The sequence below is a fragment of the Dermacentor variabilis genome, chromosome 9 (genome assembly GCF_050947875.1).
Source record: "Dermacentor variabilis isolate Ectoservices chromosome 9, ASM5094787v1, whole genome shotgun sequence".
NCBI lineage: Eukaryota > Metazoa > Arthropoda > Arachnida > Ixodida > Ixodidae > Dermacentor > Dermacentor variabilis.
Genome location: NC_134576.1, coordinates 88,339,374 through 88,359,353, shown reverse-complemented (window position 1 = coordinate 88,359,353; position 19,980 = coordinate 88,339,374). Strand labels below are relative to the sequence as shown.

At 45.2% G+C, this 19,980-nt stretch overlaps 1 protein-coding gene across 1 annotated transcript in view; it reads right to left on the bottom strand.

Annotated features, from left to right (window-relative positions):
- UQCR-C1 (Ubiquinol-cytochrome c reductase core protein 1) overlaps positions 1-19,853 on the bottom strand; it is a 27,984-nt gene extending 8,131 nt beyond the window's left edge. Inside the window, exons 1-9 of the mRNA XM_075668685.1 lie at positions 19,716-19,853; positions 18,159-18,383; positions 16,669-16,798; positions 15,043-15,241; positions 12,423-12,502; positions 8,445-8,560; positions 6,029-6,133; positions 1,837-1,976; positions 649-717 (exon numbers count right to left, since the gene is read on the bottom strand). Of these exons, the coding sequence (XP_075524800.1) occupies positions 649-717; positions 1,837-1,976; positions 6,029-6,133; positions 8,445-8,560; positions 12,423-12,502; positions 15,043-15,241; positions 16,669-16,798; positions 18,159-18,383; positions 19,716-19,781 (1,130 nt within the window). The 5' untranslated portion in view covers positions 19,782-19,853. The remainder of the gene's footprint in view (positions 1-648; positions 718-1,836; positions 1,977-6,028; positions 6,134-8,444; positions 8,561-12,422; positions 12,503-15,042; positions 15,242-16,668; positions 16,799-18,158; positions 18,384-19,715) is intronic.
- Positions 19,854-19,980: the final 127 nt, after the last annotated feature.

Below are 19,980 nucleotides of genomic sequence, written 5' to 3'. Positions count from 1 at the left end.
TTCTACTTTTCAAATGCAAATTAATGCCTATAAGGCAGCGTTGCATTAATTTTTTTCGTTCTTTGCATGTCTTCATTCAAACATGTGGGGAAGTCTATTTTCAGTACCATAGAGCCTCAATAAATATTTCATTAATACAAAAGCAGAATCATGCAATAGACCACCCTGCAACCTGCAAAGAAGCTTCCAAGTACGGTAAATGCCTTCCAACAAGGCCACTAGGCTGTTTAGTCCAGCAACGGGTTCCGAACTGTGGCACTACATCTCACAACGCAGGAATCTCCACTCACCGGTCGCACAGCCTTGGCTCTGCTGCAGGTAACTACGAAAACAAGGACATATGTTTTGCATGCGTGCAGGCCTTGAAAAATGTTTTCGTTTTAGTGCGGTACCGCTTGTGGTGGTGGGTACTATAGTAGACTCCAGCAATTTACAAGTCATGCATGCTGAAATGGGTAAATTTTCTATAGGCAATACGTAGATAACAAGTGTGACTTAATGTCAAGCGAAAGCTGTGGTCACTGTAGCAAGACTGCGCTGAGAGTACTGCAACAGATAAAGCTTGTCCTTGTCACTTATTTAACCAAAATAATGCGGCCCAAGCAGCTTGACAGCTCGGCTGTAAACATCGCACCAACCCGTACTCACCATTCCCTCTGAATGGCATGCACGAAGAAGTCCATCTCCTCCCGACCTTCAGAGACAAAGTAGATGCCCCTGAGTGATCAAAAAGAGAAAAGCAAGAAGACACAGACTAATCAGTTGGAGTAGTGCAGGAAGGCAATGTTTTTGCAACATCAGGGCATTCTTAACTGCACGAATAGCAGCATTTTACTACAGCGGAGAGTTTGGCAGAATACTATCTGGGTGGGTAAAATCGATTTCAGAAGTGAAACAGGTGACTGACCATAGCCGAAGCAAAACAACGTCTACATGAACGACGACATGAATCAGGGTTTCATACGGATCTCCAAACACTGTTCTGTTCAGACCATGGTCTGTCAACTGCTTCCCTTCGAACCCCATTGATCTAACACAGTCATGATCAGAGTGAAGGCAAATGTGATTTTGTGACGCCTTGCTAACAAACCGAGACACAGGTTTAGGCACAAAATAAAAAAAAAAGCACTGCCTTTCATTTTGTCTGCTAACAGGCGAAACATTTTTCTTTGAAATATACATGCGATCTTGCTCTTTTGCAGCCCTTTTAAGGCCAACTGCAACAAAACTTTGGCAAATTGGTTATAAATGAGTCGCACAGCAGATATAACAAATTACCGGATATTATGAAGTCGCTAAAATGTTTCTTGCCCATACCGGCATGTAGCAGATGGGTGCTTATAACGAACGGTAAATATAAAGAAAAGGTATTTTTCATGTCAGGTGCTACATTACTATACAGTAAAACCTTGTTAAGTTGGATTTCATATGATCAAAGAAGTATCCCAATGACCTGTATGTCAAATTATCGAGGTTATCAAGAGAACAACCAACAAATTAGCTCCCTCTGATTCAAATTCTGTTTCGTTCTAACAAATCTTCACGTCCCTTCGAGCTCGAATTATAGATGTTCAAATGTATTTTCGTGCTGTTTGTGGCTCTGTTATAATGAGACTTGACTGCATAAAGCAATAATTTCTTGAACATGATCAATTCAGAAAGTACGCAGGTCATTTGAAGTCTATCAGCATTCCCTCTAGCTGGCTGTACTGCCACGTTCGTAGCTCACTAGTGCCGGAGTCCCCACTAGTCATTTTTGCGGGAAGATCTTTATGCGCTGCCAATCAACACGCTGCAATTCGGGGGCACAAAAAGGGTATCAGGGAAGAAACGCACCAGAGGCCCGTATCCTTGTAGCAGGTGTTGAATGACTGGAAACTATGGCAGGGGGTGTCGGGATCCGAGGCGCACTCCGCGGCCAGGCGGCTCGACACGTTGGTGCCACCGCCGTGCGACCGGTCCCAGTTGCCGATCAGCTGCGGAAGAACACAGTTTGAGTGCACCAACGTATGAGGCGACCCAGCGCACTTCAGGGGAGCAGTGAATTCAGTGTTCCAGCAATGCTGACCTCCACACTCCGGCTCTTTCCTTCGACAGCCATTCGAACATCTCAAATCAAAGCTTGCTAGGGTGCTGCAATATTCCATGCTGGATGAAGAAACAGCTAGAGTTGCCAACTGACAATTTGAACACGATGGGGAGCATCGAAGTGTATGAGTATCCGGAAGCCCTAAATAAAAAATTCGTCTGACAATAAGAGATATAATTCCACAGGCGGCCTAAAATGTTGTGCTGTATTTTCGGATCGTCACTTTCAAGGACACTTTTAATTTTCTGGGACTAGTGCAAGATGCATTGGCGTCTAAGAGTGACTGCATTCCTGGCGCAGGACCAAGCATGCTACCTAATCACAGTGTTGAAACAATGCCGACCATCAACGCATGTGTCGCTAGCCACGCAAAATAATGCGAAAATGGAAGTACCATCAGAAGTGATTGTCCAAGAATATGGCCCAAGTTTACCAATGCATTCCTGCATGCACATAACCTTGTATTTGGTCTAAACATTCCGCAACTGCGATTTTCCAGCAATGCATTTTATGGTGCCCCTTTTCATGTTTTTTGTACTTCGTCAGTCGTCAGAGCGATGCTCCGCACACTATAATGGGATCAGCCGGCCACCGAGCGAAAGGTATTGCTACAAAATCGCAGCCCTTCTCTCTACCATTGTCATGCGGTCGCTACAGGGAGACAAAAGTACAGTCAATGCATGAATCAAATTCTTATTGGCGACTAGGGTTCCCTAGTTTCAGTTTTGAGGATACACCGGCAACCTATCAAAATGAATATCACTATTTCTGCTTGAATCAGTAGCCAATTTAGCCCAAGGTCATGCAGTCAGAGTGTGAATTATCGTATGGAGCTCTGCAAGGTGTCCAAAATTTCAATCGTCCTTATACATTACATCAATGGAGCTAGTGGTGGTGCCGCGGAGATGTCCGAATAATCAAACATGCCCAAATTATTGGTCAGTGACTGCACCGTTTTTAAGAGGAAGCTTTAGCATGAGGGCTTTTACCCCATTTACACATTTTTATACAATAAGCATTGAAAACTGTGAGATTTCAAAAAGCCAAAACACCCAGTTTACAATCCTGCAAACTGCCACTGAGAGATCTAAAGTGGAAGAAAGCTGATGTATTGTTCACTGTTATGGAATATAACACTACTTCGCGAGTAGGCATTTGGATAACACTTGTAAAGATTATAACAATTTCACTTCAGCTGTAAACTCATATCAAGTTTGTTTGACTTAATGACATAACGTAGCGCAAAGGCACAACCATGAAGAAGACACACTTATACACGTCACAGCTGTTGTGACGTGTATCTGTGCGACTTTTTTGTAGTTACGCCCTTGTGCTGCATTACGTCATTAAGCCAGCATCAATAGCCCAAAACATGTCCGCTTCAAATGCTCTAGCAAATTCACTTTACGGAAACTGCAACAGTACGTTTTTTTGTACAGAGCTATGGATTCATAAACAGGATCATTGAAGCTCTGGCTCTTGATAATTTTACGTGTACTACACATCGTACGGGACCATGCAAACCAGTGCTGATGCTAATTGGCCGCTACATTCTTGCATTGCGCATTGTTGGCACTGGCCTAATATAATTTCAACTGACTGACTTCAACTGTGAAATGTATTTTTTTTACCATGGTAGAGGATTACGTGAGTTTATGAGCGTGCTGTCCATGACAGTACGGCTGCTGTGGGTGTTCCAGCACTCAGGTCGTGGATGACTTGCCACTGTCAAAGAGAAGCCCCTTGTCCTAATGGCAGCGTTGGTGATCTGCACCCCATGCCGTCGACACGATGAGGGTTGTACTTGCAATACTCTTTTTGTTATTCCATAATACAGGTGAACACTGTTATAATCTAGTTGCATCCAAAAGGAAAATATCTTCATTATATTTGGTATTTGTTAAATAAAAAAACAGATAATTCAGACTCGCTCTCTGGTTTCGGCAGGTGTATGCATTATTTAATGGCACCAAGCCCTTGTTAACAGGGACACATTTGGCCATACACTGATTAATTGGACAACCCTGAGAGCACGGCAAGCACGGGGCGCTGCAAATGTGCGACGCACAATAGCAAAAATGGCACCAGCGTGCAGCCAAAATGAACTGGTAGAACCCGCATTGTCATCAGCAGGAACTATACGGGAGCAGCAGGAACAAATGCTTTGTGCATTTTGCGCATTTGTAGCCTTTATTCTTGTTTTTGCCGCCGTGCGTAACACCGCATTGGCCGCTTTCCTTCAAAAGTGTGTGGTCTCCATTCATGATCACATTGACAACAACCACTGTTTTGTCTGCAGCGGTTGCGGCAAGCAGCAGTTTTGACTCGGCGAAAGTCAAACATGGCGGAAGCTAATGAGGAAGAAAAGAGATTCTATAGCAGCCCGCATGGCAACATCAAGGAATTCATCATGGCACTGCCTAGGAATTCGCAAGGCTTTCACCGCTGTGACAGCTCACGACATGGCGAGAATTGCCGTTTCTGCACTGTTTTTGTGCAAAATAGAAGCAGGTTTGGCAGATTCATTCAGTAAACAAAAGTGTGTTGGTGTAGTAAGCATTTGTTTACTGTTCTCTTGATACACTCCATGATCTGACATTCAGTTAAGTTGGACATTTTTTGTGGTCCCGTGAAATCCGAATTAATGTTTTACTGTACTACTTTGAGACAAAGGTATTAGACAATGTTATATTGATTATATGACTCATACCTCTGCCTTTCTTTCAAATGTGGCACAATGCTTTTCGGTCGAGAAAGCAAGTAGCATTGCCTGCCATGTATGAAACAGATTATACAGTTAAACCTAGACGTAGCAAACTTCAACAAAACAAAATGCTCAATATAACGAAGTATTTAACATTTTATAACTTCTGGTCCATAGAACACCATGTATTTAGACCTCAATACAAAGAAGTGCGTTTATACATGATTTCCATGTAATGACATTGCACTGGCACTGCGAGACAATATCAAGACAACAAACGGAAACTTCCTCGAATGCAGATGGGCAAACGGCTGAATTACAAGAGGCCGCTTGGAAACGCACCTCCCAAATCGCGTGGCGCGCAACCAGGAGCGATGAGATCCCATCACACCATGCACATTGTATGCTTTACGGGCAAGTAAAAGCACGCAAGGCTAAGCCAAGAAGAATGGCGGCCTGATGAGCTGATGAGCACAATCTTCCAGCGCAACCAAAGGGGGAGAGCTCATGTTCGCAGTAATGAGGTCAGGCTACCCTCCCCTCAGGCGAGGGGAAGGGAGGCCGTGGGGGATAGGTTGGGGCACTTCTCCTTTTGTAGCACATCCGTGAATGAGCACAGCCGAGCGTGTATGCAGCCTGTGCCTCCTGTTTTAGAGGTAATCAGCCCCATTTGCTAAGCGTGGGCGTTCCGACATGGCGTGGATTGTGTTAGTTGTTGCTGTCCAGTGCGTTTAATACTGGAGGTTGCATAATCTCACATTTTGGAGGCTCATTGATGCAACAGGCAGACGAAGCATTCGCTCCCCGCCGCTATCCCTTTTCATGATAGCACCGTCCCACTCCAGGCAGCACTATCAGCCGCGGGGGCAGAGTGGACATGAAAGTGTGGCTGGCTTCACTTCGTACCGCCGATGTGAAGCTACCGTCGACCAAGCATGAAACCCTATCTTTTGTTGTCGATTCTCAAATTTAACAAAATGAATTTTTGCCTCATTCAAATTTGCTTTTTCCGACTGCCCAATTAGTTGGCAAACATTGCAGCCTCTTTCGTGCAAGGAAAATGCACGGGCAATCGTACTCATTTACATAAAAGGTCGAATTTCAGCATGTCGAATTTCAGAATAACGAAATTTAGATAAAACGAGACGAATCGGCAGCTCCAGCGAATTCGTAATATCGAGGTTTAACTGTAGTCATTACCAGCAACACAACACCGTACGGAGAGCTTGTCTTACCGTGTTGGCCACCATGAGGGGGATGTTGTCTGGGTCAGCCCAGCCACAGCTTTCCACAGCGATGGCCACGTGCGCGTATGGCATGTCATCATCACGCACTCGAACCTGCGACGGAACAATGCATTGGACAGGTTGCCACGCACCCGAGACAAGCACTAAAGCGCATAACAAGTTAATTCACTATTCCATGCAGCTCAGAAGGGCTTTCTGTTGGGCGGTTACCTGCATCATATTGTGCAGAAGGAAAGAACTCTGAGAGGAAAACAAAGTACTACACGCAGAGAAAACTATCCAAGTTTACTGCTTAACTTGTCTAAACAATAAAAATATAGAAGAGGGAGAGAAGGAGAGAGAGCTCAGCAATGTCCTTGCTAACTTCAATGCACACAAAATTAATAGTGCAGCATGAGTGGTACACAAAATTAGAATAAGATGGCGATGATGTGCTGTAGGCCTGTCCAAACATTGCTCTCCGAAAGAGTGCAAAGCGAATTTGCAGATGAAAGGATTTTACACTTCTTCACAAATAAAGGAAACCATCGGAATACATGCTGTGAGACCTGCTTTAGCGCTGGAGCATTTGAAGGTAGAAGCCCCTGGCTATTAATTTTTTCGTGCAAAAGAAACACAAGAAATACAGGTACCCAGCAGCAACTACCCTTGACTTATGTATGCATTGTACCATGTGTAACTTGAGGTTCAACTGGCTTACAACATTTTAAGTATGTTTGCAGTTTCACTGGTGATGTATGAAGCACTGTATAGAGGCCGCCGTGTCTACGCATTTTTTGCTATTTTTTTTTGTTGCAATGAGAAATAGTGCATATAAACCTAGCACCTTGGCAAGTGCTTTTGCTTCTCAGCTATGAGAAGTAGTGGAACAGAGTTAAAACCAGTTTAGTGAGTCGATGCAGCAGGCAAGATTTGTGTCCAGTGATGTGAAGGGATGCTGTTCCACTTATGATGTACTACTGGATTATACCAGGAACAGCACACCGGCCAGCAGGCAACACACAGGACCCAGATGTGCAAACAGGGCAACCTGTCAGTGCTCTACAGCTTATTTTAGAGGAGAGGTTCCCAAAGTGCATTCTGCAAGTGCCACCGTTAACTCAGAATTTGCCCCGTTGTCTCTTAGGTGGATTTTTACATTGCACTCCGGATTTAACAAATCCACCGCATGTCACATCCACAGTTCAATGGCATACCTGCCAACCTTGAATGAACGTCAAATTTTGTTACTGTGGACTTTTAAGAGTGGTAAAATCCCATGAATGTTGCACCGAGGGGGAGGGGGGAGAACGCATACATCTTAAAGCGTGCCTCAACGACACGCTTTCTTTAGGGATACATATGCACTTTGCTTACTATTATTTCCCCTTTAGACTAACACAGCAAGCAACAGAAAACTTCGCACAGCAAAGACTGATAAGTGGCAATTTGTTTTTGGATTGCAATGACTTTTTCAATGATTCTGCTGTTCCTGGTGATTTCACCTGGTTCAGCAACTTGTATAAACTTACTCAATGCAGGTACCCCCTTCTGCCTCCTTTCAGAATCAGAAAATTTTCGACAGGAAGTTTGAAAACCGAAGAGCAACACTTCATGAAAAGGATTATATTTCACGCAACACTGGCAAAATCATGAAACAAGCCCAAATTTGTTAACTTTACAGGAGAGTTGGCACACATTTAGTAGTCTTTGCGAGAAAGGCCAACGCGGCAGTGGCACACAACACCCATTGCTGTGCAATTTGTGGGCAAACAGTGTCCACATAGAATATGTCTCATTCATGCTCACAAAGTGGTCAGCAACATGCAGGCGGGAATAGACTAAGATGTTTTGCAAGCTGAAAGCCACTAGCAAATCTAGGGGCATGCATCAGCCTGGTCGTCTCATTGCTGAAATGCGAGAGTTGACCGACTAAATGACATAGCGTAAAAATTTAAATTAGGTTGTGGGGTTTTATGTACCAAAATCACGATCTTATTATGAGGCAGGCTTTAGTAGAGAGCTCTGGATTAATTTTGACCGCCTGGGGTTCTTTAATGTGCACCTGAACCTATGTACACGAGCGTTTTATGCCTTTCATTCCCATCAAGATACAACCGCTGCAGCTGACACTGAACCTGCGACCTCAAGCTTCAAAGCACAACACTGCTGTCCCTGCGCTATGGTAATGGCATAGCGTAATCGACACATGGGGCATGTTCATACACGATTAGCAGTACAGGCGCGATGACGTCAGCACGCATGGCACAGCAGGTTTCACGGCAATCTGGGAAGGCTGGTGAGGTTCCCCAAAGTCAGAAAGTTTGGAAACCCCCTGCCTTAGAGTTAAGGACAAAAACACTATCAACACAACCCGACAGAAAAATTAAGGCCACGAAAGTGACAACAGTCACTCCAAACCCACCTCGCTGCCGGTGAAGCGGCAGGGCAGCTCGACTGGTGGCACCTTGGCGTCGTAGTCAGTCTTGACCGAGCCAAAGTGTTGCTGGGCCAGCTTGACCAGTTCGTCGTGCTTCACGCCTGTGTCAAACCACCAGGATAAAAATGAGCGAGAGGCTCACTGGAGAAGGCAAATGCTTTAAAAGAGCCAAACGGTTGCAGAGTTGGATTCACGCAAGGTTCACTTGGCAAACTACAGTCAGCAGTGAACATGAACAAGCCTATCCACAAGGAACACTGCAATGTGCTCGACTCTAGACGCAATGTAGACACGACTCCAGGGTTGGGACACCAACAGAAGTGGGTATACAGATGAGCCTCGATATAACAAACACGGATAAAATTAAGCCAATTTTATGTTTCTTGCCGATGTCGGTATGTAAGGAATTTGTGTTTATAACAAATGTATTGGATATAACGAACATATTTTTGTGTTGGGTGTGACTTTGCTATAACAAGAGTTGACTGCACTGAAATGAAAATGCACCACAGCATGACTGACAACATAGCTTCGGCCAAAGTTCTTGCTACATTGTGTCTCACCAACTTCATGCAATGCAGCCAAGGCTAGGGCCCTTGTCAGCTAATCAGTAACAACAGCTGGTCGCACATTGCACAGAAGGAAGGGCCATATTTCCCTACAAAAATTACAGGGAACACTGGCTGCAAATATGGCAGTTCGGCAGCTAGCAAAGGATTGATGGGGCAGTATACTGACCTACCTAAACTTTGTCCCTCTGGCTTCAAATGGCTTTGTGACTTTGCAAACTGATTCAACAAACTATTGCATTGTAAATACAACAATTCGCAACGAAAATGTATCCATGCAGAGACTTCATTGCCTTGTGTTTAAAATGCTTTCCACGCATTTGAAAGTCTGGTTGGCTTTCAAAGGCCATGGGACTTGAAACCACTATTTTTGGCACACAAGGCAGATGGTCTGCCACTAGGTCACAGTGCCCTGCCCGGCCAAGAATACATGCCTCACTGCAATGAGCAATGCTGGGGTACTAGGCCCAATGCTTGCCTGCTTATTAGGAGCAACAAGATTGTGTTAGGTCACCAACATAAGTGCCTGGCTCGCAGCTGTGCCAAATGAAACACGAAGAGGGAAGTAAAAAAAAATGTACAGTCAAACCCACGTATCACAATATCGGTTTTAACATGTTGGATATAACAATGAACAGCTGAGGACACTGCGAACTTTTGAGTGTTCTACGGTAAAATAAACCACTTGCCACACTCCCATGCCGCATAGGTCGGTTATAACAACTAAATCTGGATACTGGGTGGACGCACTGAAAGAAAAAAGAATGCAAAGCTCCTGAAAAAGAAAAATGCAAGCCACTGCACTTGCCTCCGTCCTGCGTGCCTTCACCACACCTGCCTTTGAGCAGTACACCCTGCACAACACGCCTTTGTCGCATCACCCTACGCATCGCCAGCCTCTGCGCGCCTCCCTTCTGTCTTCCTTCTAACCCCTAACCCCTCCCCCACCGTCGGCGCAGTCAACTCATGCATAGGAGGTGTGAAAGGGAGAAGGGAGAGAGGGCACTAGGTCAGTGATGCAGTAAATTTTTGCCATGCTGCATACGCAGCATACAGGTTGATGTGGTCACTCGTCTTATTACCCCAGGATTTTGTGTTCCTTTTCTTTTTGGCACCAACACCCACTAGCCAGATTTAATTGTTACATAGTGAATAATACGGCATGGGAACATTGTAGGAAGCACTTTATTTCACCATAGAAGACAAACCAAAGTTCGCAGTGCTTGAAGCTGTGCAGTGTTACATCCGAATACTGTTAAAGCGGTAATGCTTCAAGGGGGTTCTTTCAGTGTAATTAAGATGCTTCAATGTTTGCCCCTGTGCATTTTTGATGCAACCCGCTTCTAACAATGATCGGCTATGACAATGGCATTTTCTTGGTCACATGAATACAGTATAGTAACCCTGATGATATGTTTTTCAAGGGACCGCAGAAGAAAAAAAAATGTAACAGCCAGGAAAATGTAGCAGTGATGAAGGCCACAAATCACCCCAGCATCATAAACAGCAACGAATGGCTGCCAGCACAGTTATTATAGACATTTAGGTGCTTGTATTGCAAACGGGAATGGCGCACGCCCGTACATTTATTTAAGAGACATCTACAATGTTTCATCACGCTAGAACTAATTGTACTACTAGAACAAATTTAAACGTAAACGATTCCAAATTCCAATGTGTAGACATTCCACAATTATTCCAATGTGTAGACACTGCAAACAGAGTGATTACACAATGCACTTCCACGTAATTGCGCACATTCTACTATGCACATTTCAATTTATGCTGATGGTACGAGCTGAAATCATGCTGACATACATGAAGTAGTGAAAGTGGAAACAAAAGTCCTAATTTGCTTGGTTAAGAATAAACATAGCCCAGACAGCACAGACAGAAGAAGGAAGAACAGTGCATTGGCCACACTCGTGACTCGCCACTCATTGTTCACAAGCGAGTCTGGACGTTGGTTGTGGGCATAGCCCCTGTGTGAAGCCGCCTTCTTTCTTGAACTATGAACCAGCTAGCCGAACAACAGCGGGGCAACAGGCTGAACTTGAATTTCGTACGTCTGTGCAAATATCTGGCCGAGCAGCTGCCAATGCGGCAGGTGGTGGTACATACTTCTATTGAAGCCACGTACAGTCAACTCTAGTTACAACAGACCTTAATAACACGACAAAAAAAAAAGTCGATTTTATCCAAAGTACGTAATATCCGAAACGCATCACTTCCATAACTTTCATCGCAATGTCCAACAACTTTATTGCAAAGAGTGAATGACGAACTTCCAAAGTAAAAAACAAAAAGTCACCGTTTCACCCAAAAGGCAAAGCATCGATTGCAATAGTGAATTAAACAAGTGCGGTGAATAGTGAATTAAACAAGCAACAGCGAGCAAATTGACTTCCATGCAGTCTCTTGCTCCAACGCGAACGTCGAAAGCACAGCACATACGAAGCTACTGGCACTGGGCGCACTTTGTCCACCATCGCAGGTCGCTTTCAAGATACGGTGCCCACGCAGGTGCGCACTTTGGCGACATCACAGATCGCTTTCAAGACATGGCGGTTGCGCCATAAGCAGCAGCCGCCAGAGTAGAACCCCCTCTCTCTCGCCTCGAGGGCAGCGCGTTTTCGCCCCACCTTCTTCCCTCGTGTGTGCGATATATTGAGCCATAAGCGTCGGCTGACCCTCGCAAGTCAGTTGTCAGCCCATGTCGATCAACATGGCAAAAGTACGCTTTATACAGCCGATTGTGAAAAAGATTGCCGCTAATTTTGTCCATTGTAGCCGATAGTCTGTTGTAGCACAGTCTGTTAAAAGCAAACTTCATTGCATTCATAAAATAGGGAGAACTAAGTAGGACTAAATTTCGCCCATCATATTCGAAGGTCTGTCGTATGCAAGGTACCCGCCGTGGTTGCTCAGTGGCTATGGTGTTGGGCTGCTGAGCACGAGGTCGCGGGATCGAATCCCGGTCACGGCGGCCGCATTTCGATGGGGGCGAAATGCGAAAACACCCGTGTGCTTAGATTTAGGTGCACGCTAAAGAACCCCACGTGGTCAAAATTTCCGGAGTCCTCCACTACGGCGTGCCTCATAATCAGAAAGTGGTTTTGGCACGTAAAACCCCAAATATCATTAATCGTATGCAAGGTCCATTGCAACGAGCTATGTAATTTTTTATTATTATTTATTGGTGCTTAAAGAACCCTAGAAGGGGCATTACATGCCATGACAGGCCAACACAATTCAGGAATAAGCACTCAGAGAAAAAGAATGCCATGACAGGCCAAGGAGAGAAGCCAAACAGAGCCGCAGCCCTTACTTGTCTTCTGTATTGCCTTGCTAGCTGACAAGAAATATTTCTGAAAAAAAAAAAATTCATACGCACCTCCAGCTCCAGCTAGAACGATGCGGGGTGCCTTGTAGTGAAGAGAGATGTAGTCAATTAGGTCCTGCCTCTGGATACTCCTGAGAATGAGTTGGGGGGAGCAACCGAGATCAATCACAAGCTAGGATGTAAATAAAAACTTCTAAATTTTCACTTCTAAAACACTTCTAAAAACTTGCTAATATCTAAAGCGTGCCATCACACAAGGTGCCATTTCAGAAATGCAAAACACGTGAAGCATGTTAGAGGTTTGTACCAAGAGTAATACGAGGGTCACATGGGGCACTTTCAATCACATTGAGCCCCCAATTAGGATCGACTTTATCAATCACGATTGACTCCTTTGTGCAGGCTCGGGAAAGGAGCCAACCACGAGAAATTCTATCCAGATTGGGCCTGATGATGACTGAAATTGCCCCGCGTGGCTGAGTTATAAGGTAAATTCAGGACAATCGGTGCAAATATCCAGCACCTGCACATCATAAATGACTTCCAGTGTCAATTACTGTATTTACCCAATTAAAATGGGCATCTTCTTAGCAAGACAATGGGCCTGAAAGTTGTCTGCATGTTACTATCAGATACGAAACCAAAACCCTGTTCACACTACAGTCTACAACAAGAGCAAGTGTCATCATTGCAACTGTCAACACAAAATGGAGACAGAACAACTTTCCATGTAGGTTGGCAACAACGTGCTGCTTTCATTAGAAATAATTATTCAAGAAACATTCATTTACATACTGAAGCTAGTGGCATACAGAACTGAATTACCCAATTTTGACAACTTAGAAACTTGCCTGCATCATTTCATAAAATGGCAAAACGTTTGCTAGCAGCATGGGCCAGTCTCCCATTTACGATTACAGTTGCCGACTAATTTTTCGGACTCCGAAAATTCGGACATGCTCGATTATTCGGTCCGCTTTGCTGCACCGCCGCTCTCCCCATAGACCATAATGTATAACATCTGCCGAAAGTTTGGACACCTTGCAACCTCTCGTCTGATTTTTCGGACACTCCTTGAGCCAACTCGATCGAGAGCACCATGCACCGACTCTGACTGGTGCTTGGTTTGACTTGCTGAACGACATTTTTGTTTTGAACGGAGCCTCCTTGCTGCCCCACGAAGTGGCGCTACTGCAAATCCCTGCTCATCGTCATCATTTCTGCCTGGTTCGTGGCTACAGCAGTTCCGGTATCGGCTTAGTAAACCATGCCAAGACAATCCAGGAGCTGATTTGTTTGTTTCTTCGTGCACGACGCTGCGAGTAGGCCGTGTTTTTCATTTGTGCGACTGGTGTCGGCGTTATGGCGTGGTGAAGTTTGCGTTGTGTGCTGTGTCGAGGTTGCAGTGATCCAACGCGGCATACGGAAGCATCCCATCAGGTGTCTAATGGCGCCAACAGTGCCCGTGCAGACTGCGCTGGGGAATGCCGGCAAGCGGGTGCCGGGAGGCCTAAGATATGTCGCCTTCTGATGTGCTCCCTACTGACACTGAAAATGTTCTGCCGAGACCTGCGCAGTGGTTGCATTGCGATTCTGGACACCATCTCATTTGACAGTTTCACCGGTGCTGACACTGCTGCACTGACATGCGCAGAACTCAACGACGGCGAGATCATTTGTCAGGTTTCTGCTGCACCGCCGGACGATGAGTCAGAAGATGACGCACCATGTGCTACGCTGCCATTGCATGCGGAGCGTGTACAAGTAGTGACTGTGCTTTCAGCTATCTATAGTGATCGTACGACCATCTCCGAGATTCAGGCTTATCTGATTGCGAGTAAATGAAACAGCGTGCAACAGCGCATTCACAATTTCTTCAAGCCTACTGCCGAGCCGGAATAAGTGCATGGAAATCAAGGATTTCTTTTTCTTAATCTGCTTTTTCGGACACCTGTTTATTTAGACATTTCCGCAGTACCCATGAGGTCCAAATAAACGGTCGGCGACTGTATTGCAAAGTTGTTCCAAGAAATATGCAATGTGAAACACAGAGCATGACACAAAGGACAACATGTTGAGCTCAAAGAGACTGCATACCTTTTGATCGAGAACATGGTGATAAAATATTACTGAGACGTACGAAATCACATCTGATGTAGAATAAATACTTGAGACAGCGTACGTACCAGAGACATTACCTTATATACTTAAGTAACCTGAAGAACTTCCAGCAATTTTCTCTGTACTTATGTCCACTCCCACATTAGTGTTCGCGCACCCATCACATAAGAGATGTGAGTGCGAGCATTACTACTATAACACGAACCTTGAGGTTTCACCGATCATAACAGCACTGCTTGCAGAGACAGATGCACAGAAAGAAAAAATGCAGATACAAACTAACACCGCCAACTGTTGCTCTGCCAATTCTGAAATTATGGCAATTTGATTTTTTTTGCAGAGAAATAGGTAAAATGAAAGCAAGTGGACAGTCAAATAAAAATAAAGAAGCAACTTTTGCAATGACTGTGTGTGCGTGTGTGTGTGAGAGAGAGAGAGAATGAATTAATGAGTCAACCAATTCAATGTTGAGTCAATGATTGTTGTGCTCCCAACTGGCTAGTGCTCTACCCTACCCTATAGGAACGAGAAGATGAGGCATGGGGCTCACTTGATGTTCTCGGTAGGTCCGAGGATGGTCAGCCCAAGGGACGTGCCCTGGTAGGCGACCGAGTGCAGGTGGTCAAAGACTACCTCCTGGAGGTTGGTCTCCACCTCCTGCATCTCGCGCAGAATCACCCCACGCTCCCGCTCAATCTCTGCCTCGCCAAACTTGCTGTTTTGCAAGATGTCCGCGAGGATCTCCACAGCTGCAACACACGAAAGGCAAGATGCGGGGGTCAATGAATTCGGGGAGATATGGACAACTCCCACAGACAACACATCACGGACAGGAAAAGGGAGCTAGTATTGCCCGAATGGGCACTGACAGTTGGCTGCAAACGTTTACGGAACATGGGTTCCATGGCAAATGTGAATCTCTACACTGTTAAAGCATGTTGATGGATCATTGTGTAAGTCACAAACCTTCGTACAGCGTAAAAACTTTGCATATGAGGCTGTGTGCCTAAGCTTCATGGGGATTCAACTTTCTCTCAAATCCTGTGCTCCATAAGCTTTTGTGCATGAATCAACCTCCACACAACAAAGCATAGTTACCAAGAGAAGAGGACATAGAGAAGTTTACCTATGACATGAGGTCATGCAAATGAGCAAATGTAATTTGTTAGTGCATCTCAAGTTCACTTTGGGTTGGACTGCGGTGCATATGCCAGTGAGTCAACTTGGGTCACCAACTATAGCTCACAGCGATGCCTCGTTGGCTTGCCCAGAAATTTTACAGCCAGTGCAAAGTGGGTGCAACAGACGTTGAGCTCTTATTTGAGTCTATAAATAAATGTCCATATTATGGCTTTTCTTTCTTTAACTGCACCGGTCACATAAGTGTAGCTGGTGTAGTAAGTCGGCATATTTTTTAAAAATTTGTACGGAAAAAGTGTAGCTCCACCCACCTAAACGGAGCCATTTTTTTAGCATATGTGTAGCATGAAAACTGTGTTTTCTACACGACAGCTTCAATGACTGTAGATAGCAAATGACAGACAGAGATGCAGGTGTTGCAAACGTGCAGCATCTTTTCGCCCGCAACTGTCGGCACACTACACGACGACAACAGTGAAGGTTCGCTGCATAGACAGCAGTGAAGTGTTGGTGCGACCGTGTATCACAAGGTGAGCTTATCTTCTGAGAAGATAAAATAATCATACTCACAGATTGCGCATATAAGGGTCAGGCTGTTTCAGACTCTACGCTGTGTTACGTTCATGCACCGTGAATTCATAGTGTAGTAGTTAGCGGCAGTTTGTGCGTATCTACTGATTGAAGGAAACTAGTAAATTGGCCTTTAGCGTTGAGGCAAGGGCATGTATGCAGCTAGTGAAGTCAGGCACTTTTCATCTGCTCATGCAGAAGACGACATGCAATCCACGCTGATTGGCTAGAATACAATCAGCAAAGTGCAGCACAAGACGTCATAGCCTATGCTCTGCCTACATTCGTCAGCACAAGCCTGCATGAAGCGTAGGTAAAAAAATTTTTTTAATGCAGCTTTATTATCACTGCTCATAACACTTTTTCCCTTCCCATTATCCTGGCACAGAGAAGCAGGATAGGGTAGTCAACGTCAGGTCAACCTCCCTGCCATTTATTACACAAATTTCTCCTTTCTCTCTCTTACCCTTGGGCATGTCCTTGGAGAGGCACTTGGCATAGTAGACGGTCTGCTCACGCGACGTGTATGCATTCAGGTGGGCCCCCATGTTTTCTACTTCCAGCTCGAGGTCAATCTGCGACCTCTTGGACGTTCCCTGCATTGCGAAGAATTGGAGAGGGGGACAGTTTCGGGCGTGTTTCCTGGGACAGGGCTAGGTCAACAAATCAATGACCTTGTGGGCTCTCACACGTGCTTTTGGGGCAAAGAAACAGCAGCACAGTAGCATAAACATTCAAAAGGGCATTCACTGTACCTTTCCTACACTAATGCCTGCTAGCCTAATTACTGTCCACTGAACATGCCGATGGGCGCGTGACATATCAAGGAAGCCTGACTCACTACGACCAAATAGCGAGCGAATATGTTCGCCCCATGCTGGACACCAAAGGCATAATCGTTTGTGTGTACGGTTGTGCAAATGGTAGCACGTTCGTACGATCGTGTTAGTCCATTCCGGTGTCGTGCTCCTAAGCCTTTCTCAGGACGGTCCCGCGAAGCATGCATCACCGCTCGCTGACCCAAAGCCCAAGACGAACAGACCTCTGGCGCCCCGATCTTGAACCTGCTGGATATGGATACCTGCTGCAACCCTATTTATTACTTATTACAGAGAGGACTTCCCTCTGCAAGTATTCCTTATTACTTCTAGCAATAAAAGTTTCTTAGAGCTGACAGAGCTGGTGGCTTTATTTTCCCGTATCCGATGTAGCTGCAATTTCAGGGGCTATGGGCTGGGAAGCACCATGAAACGGCGATGTGTGGCTAGATCAAGACCTTGCCTTCGGCCCAAGCCTCACGCAGAGTCCAACCCCACAACTTCATCCGAGAATGCCCAGGCTGATTTTCGTATGAGTACAAGGCAACCACAAATTAATATGTGATGGTGACTCTGTGACAACTAAACTTAAACATGCATTTCCACGATTGAAACATGAGCTGACAGTGATTGTAACAGTTCTTGTGACCAAGTTTTACAGCATATAACTTCACTCAAAAATGGCTTAAAACAACGATTTATAGCTGTGAACATTCAGAATTGATTCAGTGCACTGTACATTACCATGCAAGTCGCTGTTAATTAGCTCATTAGGCCTTGAACAAAGAACATCCTCTTTTGGATATGATAAAAGATATTTATAACTGGGAAAAAATAATTGCATTCCTGAAATCAGCCGGTAAAAATACATGAACTGTGCAAATTTCACTAAAATTTCTTAAGCAAATAAAAAAAGTAATTTGTAGTGCCTCGTCTCCCCCTTAACACGAACTAATGCGGCATTGCATGCTGCATGTACATTACTTCATTACACTATCATGTAAGCGAGGGAATTCTAGACTGACTTCATTGTATCTTTGCAATTTGGTACAGAGCCAGTGTTAGCTATATTGAGGTGCAGATGCGCCACATAAGTTGCACTAAATTATTTACGGCCCTGCACAGAAGCTGGGATCACCTTGAAGGCCATGTGCTCGAGGAAGTGGGCGACGCCATTGTTCTTCTCGGTCTCGTACCGACTGCCCGCATCGATCCAGACGCCCACCGTGCACGTTGGATTGCCAGAGTCTTCGGTGGCCACACGGAGGCCATTGTCCAGAGTCGTCACCACCGTCTCGGGCACATTCACCAGCGTCTGGGTAAAGCTGCTGGCCGCCAGGTGATGCAGGTGGCGGTGGGGAGCCTGAGCAGCAAGGAAAAGTACTTCGCAAGGAAGGCCCGCAAGGCAGTGTTTTCTGCAATGCTATCGTGCTAAAGAAGAACAATGTCTGTCAGGGGCAATATGTGTCATCCTTAGACACACATACAAAAAAAGAGATCAATTTTCAGCATGCTTCAACATAAGTGCGCACGCCTTTTCTTACAGTTAAGTAGCTTCGGTTATTTGTTTAGTGCTTGTCGTGTGTCCTGTTAACACGTGTTTTATTGCTAAATCATGCAGTAATAATTAAGCTCGAGTGAGTTTTCGAATAAAATTCATTAGAAGTCATCACGCATGCTTTCCATTTCTTTCTTGTTTTAGTCCATTGTTTTGTGTTTGGTGCTAAAGATACGACTACATAAAGTTGCGACCGACCTTTCCTATGAGAGCTGCCTTGGCATAACCACAATTCCTGATCAACTTGCAACCACATGAGCAGCTGCTTTAAAAACGCCAGGAGAGTGGCAGCATGTGGGCAAATTGCACTTTCGCCCAATTTAAATGTAAGAATATTTCGGTGCCGGTTTCTCAGATGTGTTCTGACAAATCGCAGACGGCGAAAATTAACTCTGGAGCTCTCTTCAGTGGCATCTTTGAGAAATACTTTTCTCACTGTCACGCATTTTTTGAAAGCCGAATAGGATGACAACGAGCTACGCTTCGCAATGTTGGAGCGTGCCATAACCTCAGGTTCACTGTGAAACGCATAAGCCAAAAGGTAGTGACCAAAAGCTGACTGCCGATTCAGGCACTTCAGATTTTTTTACTCCTGTCATATCTACGTTGCACGGTGTCGAACAGATCGCATGCTCGGAACGAAACAGTTTCCGCAATATCAACGACGTCCTCAGCCAGCGTTCGTGGCTTCAGTGCAGACACAAAGGAGAACCACCGTACTGAACAAAGTTAAAAGAAAAGCAGAAATCACGTTCTTCTCATCTGGCAGCGCAGGTTATGTGACGGCTCGTTCCAGCTCCTTTGAATGACCTGCCCCACGAACACTTACAGCCGGCATGGCACGAAACTAAAACAGGCACTTGGTAATGATTCAGAGCTCCAAACCCACTCCGGGCACGTGATAGCACATTCCAAATTGAGATTGTTATGCCGTATAAGCAAACGAATTGTCGCAGAATAAATGCAACGCGGTCACAGAAGGAAGGTCAATCTTGCTTCCACATTGCCGTGCGGCCCTCTCCGAGCGATGCTTTTCCGACATTGTTACGCGAGTCACAGAAGGAAGATCGCGAAAAGCGCGGCTCATGAGAACAAGTACGTTCGATATTTGAAGGCCGTGTTGCTAGAACAACTTACAGATGACTTCCTCGCCGCATGTTGCAGGAGAATAGCGGTACCCTTGAGCAGCCTCGAGGTCGCCATTTTTGCCGAGTGCCCTCTTCGATCGACCGGAACTGCTGGATCCGCCGGAACTTGCTAGCCCATCAGGACAAACCCCACTCATATCAGAGGCTTGTGGGTAGAAGCAGAACAATGGAGAATAGTGATATCGTATGTCTAGAAGCATCTTATATTTTCCTTGCGCCGTGAAAAGCAATGTGACAGGACAAACAGAAAAAAA